This window comes from Syngnathus leptorhynchus, chromosome 20 (genome assembly GCF_054491065.1).
Source record: "Syngnathus leptorhynchus isolate UIUO chromosome 20, UIUO_Slep, whole genome shotgun sequence".
NCBI lineage: Eukaryota > Metazoa > Chordata > Actinopteri > Syngnathiformes > Syngnathidae > Syngnathus > Syngnathus leptorhynchus.
This window is the reverse complement of record NC_141214.1, coordinates 2,775,526-2,787,859: the sequence shown is the minus strand read 5'-3', so window position 1 is coordinate 2,787,859 and position 12,334 is coordinate 2,775,526. Positions and strand designations below refer to the sequence as shown.

General features: G+C 43.3%; 1 protein-coding gene across 6 annotated transcripts in view; it reads left to right on the top strand.

Annotated features, from left to right (window-relative positions):
* Nucleotides 1–12,334, top strand: part of ppp1r9a (protein phosphatase 1, regulatory subunit 9A) — a 24,758-nt gene extending 12,424 nt beyond the window's left edge. For 5 of the 6 annotated variants that reach the window (XM_085901309.1, XM_085901308.1, XM_085901306.1 and 2 more), the window contains exons 4-19: nucleotides 316–436; nucleotides 1,977–2,081; nucleotides 3,056–3,191; nucleotides 5,092–5,244; nucleotides 5,783–5,836; nucleotides 6,478–6,707; nucleotides 7,104–7,200; nucleotides 7,681–7,816; nucleotides 8,215–8,285; nucleotides 8,605–8,728; nucleotides 8,971–9,016; nucleotides 9,100–9,157; nucleotides 9,708–9,827; nucleotides 9,940–9,963; nucleotides 10,090–10,272; nucleotides 10,341–12,334. In XM_085901309.1, the coding sequence (XP_085757435.1) occupies nucleotides 316–436; nucleotides 1,977–2,081; nucleotides 3,056–3,191; nucleotides 5,092–5,244; nucleotides 5,783–5,836; nucleotides 6,478–6,707; nucleotides 7,104–7,200; nucleotides 7,681–7,816; nucleotides 8,215–8,285; nucleotides 8,605–8,728; nucleotides 8,971–9,016; nucleotides 9,100–9,157; nucleotides 9,708–9,827; nucleotides 9,940–9,963; nucleotides 10,090–10,272; nucleotides 10,341–10,499 (1,817 nt within the window). In that variant the 3' untranslated portion in view covers nucleotides 10,500–12,334. The remainder of the gene's footprint in view (nucleotides 1–315; nucleotides 437–1,976; nucleotides 2,082–3,055; nucleotides 3,192–5,091; nucleotides 5,245–5,782; nucleotides 5,837–6,477; nucleotides 6,708–7,103; nucleotides 7,201–7,680; nucleotides 7,817–8,214; nucleotides 8,286–8,604; nucleotides 8,729–8,970; nucleotides 9,017–9,099; nucleotides 9,158–9,707; nucleotides 9,828–9,939; nucleotides 9,964–10,089; nucleotides 10,273–10,340) is intronic. The other variant, XM_085901311.1, reaches the window with a different exon arrangement.

Genomic DNA, 12,334 nt, shown 5'->3' with positions numbered 1-12,334 from the left:
AAAGCGAGGAATAGGGCACTGGAAAGCAACTTCCTATCCAGAACAATGTTGCCGTATGAGTGAAGGTCAGCGTGCGCTTGGGGGATGCCTCTTCTCCTTTTTTCAATCATAAAGCACTATTTTTAAACACATTTACACTGCTTTCCCTTCTTATCCTCACTCCATCCGCTTTTTTATCTCTGAGGCATTTTAGGATTGTTGTTGACTCGTAGCACAAAAGTTAGACACGCCCAATTCAATCCATTGGAGTTATTTTGTTCGTTTTTGTGAACTATAACCTGGGCAGACATTTAACTGTGTTCTACCTGCGTTCAGATGAGGACGGCTTGGGGATCAGCATCATCGGGATGGGTGTCGGTGCTGATGCGGGCCTGGAGAAACTGGGCATCTTCGTCAAGACCGTCATTGAAGGCGGAGCGGCCGAAAGAGATAGCAGGTGAGGTTTATTCGACTCCACTCTGTAATCAATAATGTGTAAAAAGTTGATATTGTCGGATATCTGCACCACACACAGTTTGTGTCAGATTTACCAGGAGGGGTTGAGATTAGATCTACAGAGAGAGGCACACGCTGCTCCGTCTCACGCGGAGCCGCGCACGTGATGGAATACGCCGCATGATGTCTCTTCACGTTTTCAGCCTATCCTAGCCACCATGCCATCCTGTTAGAAAGTGTGAACAGTGCACAAGTCAGCTGGGACAGACGATAAGTGGTATGGAAAATGGTTGCAAATGTGCAGAGTAAGGTTTCAGCTGAGGGTGGAGTGGAATTTCTTTTTTTAGCAGTAGCTTTCTGAATATGAAAGGCACGTTTACACCAAATGACGAGAGCATGTTGAAATAACTAAAAGGGATGACGCCATATTTGCTTCTTTAGTCACCGCCTGAAGATGCCGACCCGGTACCTTAAGTTTGTGAGGAAAGGTAAAGCAAAAGTCAGACCTCTCTGTTTTCCTGAGCGCACCTTGATAATAAACAAATCATCGTAACTATTCTTTAATGCACTCATCCAATTTGAGTCAGTATGACCTTTGATTTCACTCGCTAGTGCCCTTCAACCAGAGCAGAGCGGGATATGCCAAAGTGCTGCAAAAGCTTTTTTGCTGCTGCAATTTTGTTATTCCACACACACGCACGCACGCACACTCACACATCATATCGGCGGGTTATTACCGCTCCATCAACTCGGTTCCGTGCGTGTGTGTCGGCCTTTTGCCGAGTCAGGTTTAATGGTCTGAGGCACACAATGGCAGGCAGACAGATCGATGTACTCGGTTGATGCTCACCCGTTATGTGCGGTTCTGATGAGCCGCGGAGATGTGTCGCGTTCCCGCGTCGCCACTTTTATCTTTTCCTAATTCCCTCTCGGCTCGGGAATGTTCTTGTCGGGCCGAGCTGGAGGCACGAAGCCGGATTAAGATGCCGAGATGTTGTGGGTCGCATAGAAGCTGAAGTCTGGTGACGGACACACAAGATTTTGTACACGAGTATGATGGCTTTGCTTCGTGTCTCAAGTGAGTGTCGTAATTATCAATTAAAAAGGATTTCACTCACAATATTATTGGCTCATCAGTGGGTGGGCAAAAGAAGTTTACAGCTCATCCGTGCTGTGTTTTGTGGCTCAGAGCAAAAAGGCAAGCTGGCCCCCGTGTCCTTATTAGACCTCCACGCTTTATTTTTTTTGACGCCTCATTCTGTCTCAGTCTGCAGCCATCGGAGGAAAACGTTTGCCTCAGTGGAGTCTTCCAATCTGCAAAAATAATGTGCGTGATTGGACAAGCTGATGTCTCTTCCACTCCTCATGCATTAGCATCGTTGTGTAGTTTGGACATTTATTTTCCGCGGGGGTCATTTTCAAGAGGGACGTGGCGAGTCACGAGCCGCTTCAATTAACGTTAAGACACGACATCCATTCGCTGACCCTCGAGTGTTTAAATGATGTCCTAAATTTTGTGGGGACGTGTCTGTGTGCGTTAGGATCAAAGTGAACGACCAGATAGTGGAGGTGGACGGGACCAGCCTGGTGGGCGTCACACAGAGTTTTGCAGCCTCTGTCCTCAGGAACACATCAGGAGTTGTACGGTAAGGCTATAGACACCCTTCCAAAATATAAGATTACATCAGCAGGAAGTGTCACACAGTGACAAACCTTAAGTCTTTAGATCTCATCTCTAACTTGGATGGTTTTGAAATTCGAGGTTCATTTTCTACATGGCCTATTAGGTTCATGCAAAGAAAACAATTCATAGATTGTATTGCATTGAGCAATATAATATTTAGTTGGCTCCACTACTTGGTGCGTTTCTTTTTCTATCGCTAGACCTCTTTTCACTCTCAGCACACTCTCGCTTTTTCCATCCTCCTCCATCATGTCACCACCCACTTACTGCACCTCCTCCTCCTCCTCCTCGGTATATCCTTCCCCCTCTGAGGTTTTATGGCCAGCTGTCCTACATTACATGGTTTATCTATATTTAACCTCATGTAGGTTTTAAACTGAAGTCAGGTCCACACACTCGCTGTAAAGGAGTATGCATACCTGAAACTACAGGAGGGGACGCCCCATGAATGAGGAGTCAAGGCTACTTTCCAGGTCAACTATTTGTCAGACCTCCATCCTGTCCGAACTTAGTCATGACCCTTTCTTTTATAAATATATATATTTTTTTTCCCCCCATTTCTTTTTGTTCCCCCTGGTTGTTCCTTCACATGTAGATCAAATGATAAAAGGCGCCTATCTGCTGGAGCGTGAGGGTCTGCCCGCATTGCATTCATACTGGAAAGCTCTCCAGCTAAGTTTAACATAGATAACTGGTCAACTTAAATACGCATCTGCATTTGTGCAATTAAAATATAGAATAAGAGCTGAGTGAAGAAAACACTAACCTTTCTTTAACTGGATTTCAAATGGTTGTCTTCACACTGTGAAAGCCGGCTATTGAAATCTACACACGCAAAGCACAAAAATAAAAACAAGTTATCGCAATCATTTCTCTATTTGATGAAGTGTAGTCATAGTCTAGTTGTTCATTATGGCTGACCGTCTCTATGTGCAGCTTTGTTATTGGCCGAGAGCTACCGGGCCAGCAGAGTGAGGTGGCCACGCTCATCCAGCAGACCCTGGAGCAGGAGAAGAGACAGCGAGAGCTCCTGGAGCAGCAGTACGCTCAGTATGACGCCGATGATGATGAGGTAATGACCATCACCGGGAAGACTCGGGCGCCACCTGTAAGAGGAGGAGGCTGTGGTTGTAAATATCAGCCCACTTCATTAAAATTCCACAATCATATTAAAAAGGTGCAGGATGTATTACTCATCTGCAACCCCGGTTTGCGTGTGATGAAAATGCGGATCTACTTTTAGATGTGATCTACATAAATCAATACATTGCGGTTGAGCGCTAACAACACTGGGCGGGCTCGCGCTCCACACGCATCCCCCCCGTCCGTCTTCATCATTTCTCACACGGGATGGCGGACAGTGCCGTGGGACTTGTCATGCAGAACTGTTCTGAGGCGTATTCCAAGTGCTGTCATAATCCCGAGCGCACGTAGACACGCATGAAACACTGCCTGTTCTAATTAAGGTCCTGTAGAGAATTGGCACGGCAAGAGTGGGACGCCATCTACAGAAGTGTCACTTAGACATCCGAGGAACCTGGCTGGCGTCTTTTATCCACCCACTAACGCCACCATCAGGATAGCGGCGCAACGAGACAATACCATTTTTATGACACCGAGGGGGTTGCAATCAAAACAATACCAACTGCCTCTTCCACGGAACAATTGTCCATATAAAGATTGCAAACGGCTTCCAAAAACAGTTTCCGTTATTTCATGGCTTTGGAGGATGAACCGTAACGAAACCATTATCCAGATCTAAGGGGCAATAAGTAGAAGTCATCAATATTAATATGGCTATAAATGTTTTTCCCCTGGGTGGGCGCAGTTTCCTGATGTGACTGATGGCTCTATATTGGCGTCTGATCCCAAGAGACACAGATAGTCCTTCAGTGAGCAATAAATGACACGCGTGGAATTATTTGGAATCAAACACTCCAGCTTGGCCATCTGTCAGTTAAATAGGAACACTCAAGTCAAAACAATGCCAAGCATCGACTCTAAGATTGTACCCATTAGAACTACTTGAGGCGCCTGCTATTCAAACTATTTCTACCCACAATACATTTATTCATCTCATTTAAGCACTCTTAAGGAAATCCCACTTGTGATAAGTACTGCCCCTCACTGTGACGCTTTCAAAATCAGGCTGTAACGTTGAACGGCCTTACTATGCATTGTGTTGCCCCCCCTCCACTGAATGGGACCTTAATATAGGATGCTGCAACCATGGCAACAGACGGGGGCCTATTATAGAAAAGGAGATTCAAGCCTGTTATCTGAGTGGAGAGCTACACCTGCACATCATAGTGGGGTCAAAATAAATAAATAGAAAGCTTCATCTTGCAAATGTCGTCAATACATTGTTACAGTGTTAGGATGGAGGCAATGATCTCATTTGGAGAGGTAAAAATGCTTGGATCGTAGGAGTTATAATACACGTGTGGGTGCGAGGTAGAAACTGGTTCTTACATGGGTAATCGACTCTCAGCGGACACTTCCTAAGTTACACATGCGCAAGCTTATATAAGCTTTTGGGAAAATGATGCCATGAGAACGATAATAATGCCTAATATCGCCCCCTCAATAAAGCAACCGCAATACGATTGTCATTCCTTGTACAAATGACATTTACAGCTCACCAAGCTGTCAGAGTAATTCATATCTGACAAAGTTTGTGGAACTTTTAAATGGGTTATCCCGATTTTACATGGTGATGGCTTTTTAAGTCGCATTACTTATGCAGAGTCGCAAATGAAAGGATGTCGGCGTGAGATGAAAAGCAAATGTTCGGGAGAGCTTTGACACGAGGCTCTGACTTGACATCATTTTTTTAAAATATTGAAATATTTCACGTGTTTAAGCCTAAGAGTAACTTGGAATTAATTTTTTTTTTTATAGAATATTAAAATTTATGTGGTCGCCATTTTATGGAAGGTCCATTACCGACATTGCACCGTCTGTTCTTTCAGCAGACGGGTGAGTACGCCACAGATGACGAGGAGGCGACGCCCGGCACGGCGAGCGAGGGGAAGAACATCGAAGTGTTCGACCTGCCGGAGAATGAGGACGTTTTGTCGCCCTCGGATTTAGATGCCACCAAATTGTACCAGAAATTCAGAGAGGTAATAAAACACAGCGGACGATTTTAGTTGAATACATATTTGAGCGTGAAGTATTTTCCTACTGTCTTCACATTTGTCAGTTTCATATTTTCACTGACCCAGAAAGTTGGCAACTGTTCCAACTCTGCTGCTGAGTTTTACATTTTAATCAGGGCAAATATATCCTACAGAGCTTTGAGAAGATGTTTATGGAATAATCCAATTTTATGTTGTGTTTGCTTTGGATTACTTGGGTGAATTTTCAGAAACTTTAATTAAGCAATATATTATAAATCAACTACAATGCAAAGATGAAAATGCTTTTTTTTTTTTTTTTTAACTATTGTTAAACATTTTTCAACTATCGCTATGAGTTTTTTTTTTTTTTTTTGCCTCTGTGCGAGCACGTCATCACTGGTGCTTCAAACCGACCGGGTCGTTCGCCTCGGTCCGTCACACTGTATTGAGCCTGCGCAGCCACGCGTTTGATTATCTGACCGTCCTCTCCCTCACTCTCTTCTCTTCCCCTATTTTCCATCCTCTATTTCTTTGCCAACAGCTTCAGATCAAACACACAGTGACTGAGGCCGAGATCCAGAAGCTTAGAAACAAGGTAAGTCAACGGTGCTGTCAGTGGGACTTAATGTTGGAGGCAATGACGCACGTTTTTAAATGCATGCTAGTTTCGATGCGAGTTAGAGCAACGGTAGGTGCAGGGAATCAGAGTTTCCATTTTGTTGGTGAGCTTAAATGTACATAATGAGACATCTCGGCAGATAGTCAAAATATGTTTCAAGTCTGAAAAATGTGTCTGCTCTTTACAAAGTTTTCTGTCACGGCCAGAGATGAAGTAATTACGTACCGTGTCTACTTTTCTTGTGTATGCGCGCTGGTACAAACACTTTGGCTCCCATTTTTGAAGGTTGCATCTGTTAAAAAAAGGTATCCACTTAGCCACATCATTCGCTAACATAATAACATCCAAAAGAAAATGATGAGAAAAATAATGCCTTTATCAAGATCATAATAGTCACATTGTAAAAAAATAAAAACCCCACCTAGGAATTTTAGGCTAAAACCGTTGAGGTTGTAAGTATGATGCAGACAAAAAAAAATGCTACATGAATTTTTGATAGAGCTATTATGTATGCGATAGCTCTCCCGCAGTGTTAATCAACTGAGGATGTTAATGTTTTATTGACTGCTCTAATCCATGTTGTGAGTCAAGAGGGATTTCTTGAATGGTCATTTCAGTTGACCTCTGTGGAGAGGGAGAAGCAGCGCTGGGAGAAGGAAAAGTGCCAGTTGAAGGCCAGCATCGAGGAGAACAAGGAAAGGATGCTGAAGCTGGAGAGCTACTGGATCGAGGCGCAGACCCTGTGCCACACGGTCAACGAACACCTGAAGGAGGCCCAGGCGCAGTACCAGACTTTGGAGAAGAAGTACAACAAAGCCAAGAAACTCATCAAAGATTTCCAGCAAAAGTGAGTGGTAATGGCTCACAAATGAATTCGACTGCAATTTTGGCTTGCATCATCGAGCAGAGAATGTGGATATCTTCTACACTCCCATCTGTCGGGCAGTTTCTTTTTTTTTTTATCCGCAAGATCTAATCCCATTTCAGCACCACGAGCAAGCTTTCCACTCCCCTACGGCACAATTTGTCTTTCTCTGCGCGAGGCCCGTCGCAACGTCGACTGCTGGGCTTCAGTCCGACTGCCTCTAATTGGCTCTGACCCTGCGGGCTAAAGTGAAGTTGACGTTAGAAATAAGCAGCTCTGTAGCAAAGATGTCTGCTCAGGAGACGTGTGCATTGTAGCCTTGGTAGTTTTGTCCAATTGGCTCCCTCCCGCTCAACACTTTTCAATCTCCTCCTCCAGGGAGGTGGAGTTCATCCAGAAGGAGGATGCTGAAAGGAGACGACTGGAGGAGGCTGAGAAAGCTCACCTGGCTGAGATCCAGGCACTGCAAGTCAGGGTAAAGACCGGACTCTTCATGCACTTGTTTGAAATATGCCTGCCAAATTCGTTTAAGTGTGCACTAAAATCTCACAAGATGAAAACTCTGGCGCTCAATCTTTCCGCAGCATTTCAATTCAACAATCCTTGCTAGAGAGCATTTTTGCCTTTGGGTGCTTTCTTTTTTGCAAGTCCGTCTGTCACTGACAGCAGATGGCTCGGGTGTCCCCGTGGTCAGCGCTGTGGTCAAACGTCAAGTTGATTTGTTTTCTTTTCTTTTTGCCCGCAATCTAACTTGACATGTCTGCTCAACTGAATCGCTGGAGCCGAATGTGCGCTACGGTTATCTTCCCAAAAGTTGGAAGCTTTTATAACTGCAGAGAGAATCGGGGTTATTATTTCGTTTCCCCAGGCGCCCGTCATCCCCCCCTTTTTTTTTTTTTTTCTGACGCCGGCGTACTTACAGCTGATTAACAGTGATCCCTCCCCCTCTCAACAGATTGCAACACTGGAGTCGGAGCTGATGCAGTTGATGAAGCAGAACAACATTCAGGTCAACAACAACAACAGCAACGGTGCCGAGAGGCCGCGTGCTCTGCGGAACAGCCCCGACAGAGCTGCGGCACTAGATAGAGGTCAGTAAGCACACTGGCGCCGACGGGCTAACGGCGAGACTTGAGCTGAATGACGCAGCCCATTACGCAACATTAAAACCGAGGCGGCAAAGGAGACAGCTGGGACGTGAGAGAAATAGGAGCGTGTGGGAGGACAAGAGAGAGATCTGCAGAAAGGATCGCTTACAAATATGAATAGTTGAGTGTAAAGTGCCAGCTAGTCCTTGTCATCTCATCAAATGATGATTGCCTAATTAACAGGCAGAGGAAAAAAAGAGAAAATGCCTGCGTTCAAAGCAATAGAATAGAGAATTCCGTGCACTAAAAAGCATTCTGCCTTTTTTGGTGTCATTTCCCTATAAACAACATCTACGCACCATCCACCTGAGGCTGCTTTTTTTTTTTATGTGTGTGTGCAGACCTGAGGAAGGGTTCACCCAGCAGAGCGAAAGGCTCCAGAGCAAACAGCGTCAGCTCCACAGAGGGAGAGGTTTGTAACTTAACACACACGACAGTTTCTCCATCATACAACAATGTCTGGAAACATGTCATTTGTCACGGAACCCACTAAGCATTATCCCCATGTCAGTAATTGTGTTTAATTACCGAGCGTATGAGTGCCTGAGCTCGATCCATTCCGTGAAGTTAATGACTGCATGTTGCTCGGCTACACTAATTGAGTGAGTGTATGGCACTGTCACAACTTGTTCTCTCTCTGAATGTAATAAGTGTTTGTGGATGGATGGCTCTTGTTTGGATAATGGTGTCATTTGAAATTCTGTCTCTCACCTCTTGTTGTCCATCACCAGGTGTCAGAGGGGCGCCGCAGTCCAGGCCATAGTCGCTCTGGCTCCATCCGTAGCGTGGGTTCTTATGATGCGGTCCCCGGGGGTTTAGCCAGTGCAGAAGGATCCCCCAGACGAAAAAGAGAAGGTTCGAACGCCTAGGACAGATGACATCCCATAGATTAGATCATAGTAAATGTAACCTTAGCACTGCATAGCAGTGGTGGGCAGTGCATCTTCCATCACTTGACAAAATCAACCCAAAAAATGACGTTTTATATATTTTCTTCTCCTTTGTTAATATATTTGGCCAGCACAACTAATTCTGAAAACCCTGGTCAGATTAGGTTGACATCGAATCTTGTTATAAATGTCAAGTGTTTCTCACAGGTTCTCTTGCAACATCAAGCCCCTCTCGTCGAGTGGACGAGTCTGGGTAAGATATGACTTTGACGGTATTGAACAAGGGCCAAATAGGGTGTAATGTCCTGAGTGAAATCCCTGTCCGCTCTCTTTCAGTTGCACAATGCCGCTGGCAGAGGACAGCCCTCGAAAAGTCAAGGCAAAATTTCAAGAGGTTTGCAGACACGGGACAAATGAAGACAGATTGTAGTCGTCGGTGATATATGCGGCATTGTATTTCTCAAGACAAGTCATGTTATTTTTTTTTTTGTGTGTGTTGTTAAACAGCCTCGTATTACATTACCACACTTCTTCTCCTATTCATATTACCTGGTACTGTATCAGTGTAGTTATTTGTCATATTTCAATAGATGTTCAGTCTAAAAATGAAACAAATGAAAATGAAATCCCAGTTTAAAATATATTGACACACTTCTGTTTCCTTGTCGCCCAACAATCACCTACTTTATCTATCTTCGATTTACTTTTTATTAACCGGCCAATCAACGAGGGCTATAATTAGCGGATCCGGCCTCCCTGTGTTTCAAACATGCAATGACTAGCCTTGATTACATTTGCAAGCTTAACGCACTAATCAATAACATTCCAAGAAAAGGCCAATAAAATGGCAACCCATCGGTCCAATTAAGCGCATTCAGCCTCCCTCCCGCTGCTCACAGATGGATCCTAGTGTGACTCGATGATTGTGTTTTCTGGTTTGTCAGGGACCCACTTTGAGCGAGGACCTGAGTGCCAGCAGCGGCAGCTCCGTGGAGATCAGCGGGTTGGCCGGCGAAGCTAAAACGTCGGGACGTGATGATAATTTAGCGCTTTCGTCTGATGAGGTACATTTGGAATTGAGCCTTGTTTCAATGACTTCGCTGAACTCTCACGGAAAAGATTAAACCGGAACCGAATTTAAAGTTCTGCCATTTTTTTTTGTGCTGCCACATGCAGAGTCTGGATATGGTAGATGATGAGGTGAGACTGCCAATTGTAACGGTTTATTGCGTGATCAAATGCCTGCCGAGAGGGAGACCTAAAAAAAAAATAAAAAATAAATCTTTGTAATCACACTTTTTACACTCTGGGACTTTTGGTCACCAGATCCTAGAAGACGAGTGGATTATAAAGCAGCATCGGTGGCAGAACCACAACGTATCGGAGTGGACCTCTCAGCAAGTGGCTGACTGGCTTATGGGCCTCAGTTTCGAACAATATATTCCAGAATTTACTGCCCAAAACATAAATGGAGAAAAATTGCTACAACTGGATAGTGTCGAGCTCAAGGTAAAATGTCCACATTTACAGGTGGTTGAATATATGTTATACTCTCATTGCTATTTTCCTTATTTTAGTCCCTTGGGGTAACTTCTTCCCAAGACCGATCCTTGATCAAGAAAAAGATGAAAGGCCTCCAAGTTCTGATGGAAAAGGCCAAGAGGAACCATGACAAAGTGGAGAAACAACGCGAGAAGCTCAAAAAGAAAATGGTGGAGCAACAGCAGCACGAGTGATCCCATCCTATATGACTCTTTATGACTCTTGCAAAGACAAATTTCAAAGGCTCTAAGATTGAACCTGGCTCCAAGCCTTAGCTGTCTTTCCACCAAGCAAGTTAAACCAAAACAGTCGGTTACAGGATTCTGCCCTTCCATTTTGCATCATTATACACCAATCCTGTGTTTTTAGGCAATTCTATTTATTCCAGTGTTTGTTACTGTAAATTGGATTTATTTATTCATCTCCAGAGTAAATATGTGACAATTTATCCAACACCCACTCCGGCACTAACCGTACTATATTTTTCCAGTATGGAAACATGTTTTCAGTTCTTCAAATGTTATCCAGCCTATAAAGTGTGTACTAGTCCACTCTTTATCCTCACAAATAGAAAGGTCTAGGGTGCTCCAGTACAGGGACGGTACGGTGTCTTACCTTTTTTCCAGTACTAGTGTCGCACACTTACTCGTCTCCGAATTAACCAGACTAGCTACACCAGTGACTACTAGTAGGCTAGTAAAACTACAAGTAGGTATGTGGCATGCACGGGTAGCCTCCTTATTAAGAATATCAAATAAATGCTTACTTATTTGATGTCCTTGATAGTCATGGTCAGTACACTAGGACAATGACTCAAATATATAAACTCAAACAAACAGCTTTCTATATTTCAGAAACTTTTGATATACAGTATCAAGCCGTACAGTAATTATTGATACAAATGTGTCTAATGTGCCATTTTAATAGACTTCATCTTTATGCTACTCTCATTGGTTGGTCACTGGAAGCTAATAATCTGGTGGAACCTTGACATACTGCATGAGAGGCAGTACTCATAGTGACCACTGGGTGTCATCAACATACTGCATAAGAGGCAGTACTCAATAGAGATCTCCACCAGGTGTCATCATGCTGCTGTTAAAGGAAAACACTGGAACTTTGACTCAACTTGCCAGAAAACTGGAAGTGTATAAACACTGTAAAGTTTTTGCACTGGCATGTGCAATGTTGCCTGCAGTGTAAATAGTACCAATACTACAAAGCAGCTCTCAAAAGTGGATGTACTTTGTGACTGCTTTTAAAGGAGACTACCGGGGAAATGTAAATGACCAAACCTCTTCCATAAAAAATATATATAAAAAAAAAATATATATATATATCAACCGATAATTCCTGCTGATAACTGTTGCTTGTTAACCCGCTTTGACCTCTTTTTGTATTCCTTTTCAATAACTAATAATACCCAACTGCTGCCTTTAGAAATTTTAGAGATTTTTCCTGAAATAACTCGCGACACACGTAACGTTTTTTCCTGCCAGAAAACAAAACAAGATAATAAATAATAGGAAGGCAGCCATATGATATAAATGGTTCTTGTCTGTGCTCAGACGTGGTACAAATACACAATTTATATTTTAATGTTACACTGGAAAGGACATGCAATTTATTTGAAATATACTTATTACTGTGAACGGTTCTATATTTTTACAAAATATAGACCGTTGCCAGTCACCGTGCTGTTTGTTTATTTTAAACAGGGGCAATGCCTGAATACAAAACTTTGATTTGATGCTTCCATCCAACTGCAGTACAGGTAGTTACCACTTTCTTGTTTATTTCTGTATATAAGAAGTCAATTGATCAATTACAATGAACCGAGAATGATTTATCCAGAATTGTAAGTTTAGTCCTTTCCAGATATATTATTTGATTTATTGATTCAAACGAAAGTGCAATGCCCGAGATGGCGAGGGCTTTAAGAACAAAAATGTCCTGATGTACTTGTCTGTTTATTTTACTCATCCATCCATATGCTGCCACAATAAACTACTCAAGATGCATTATTTTA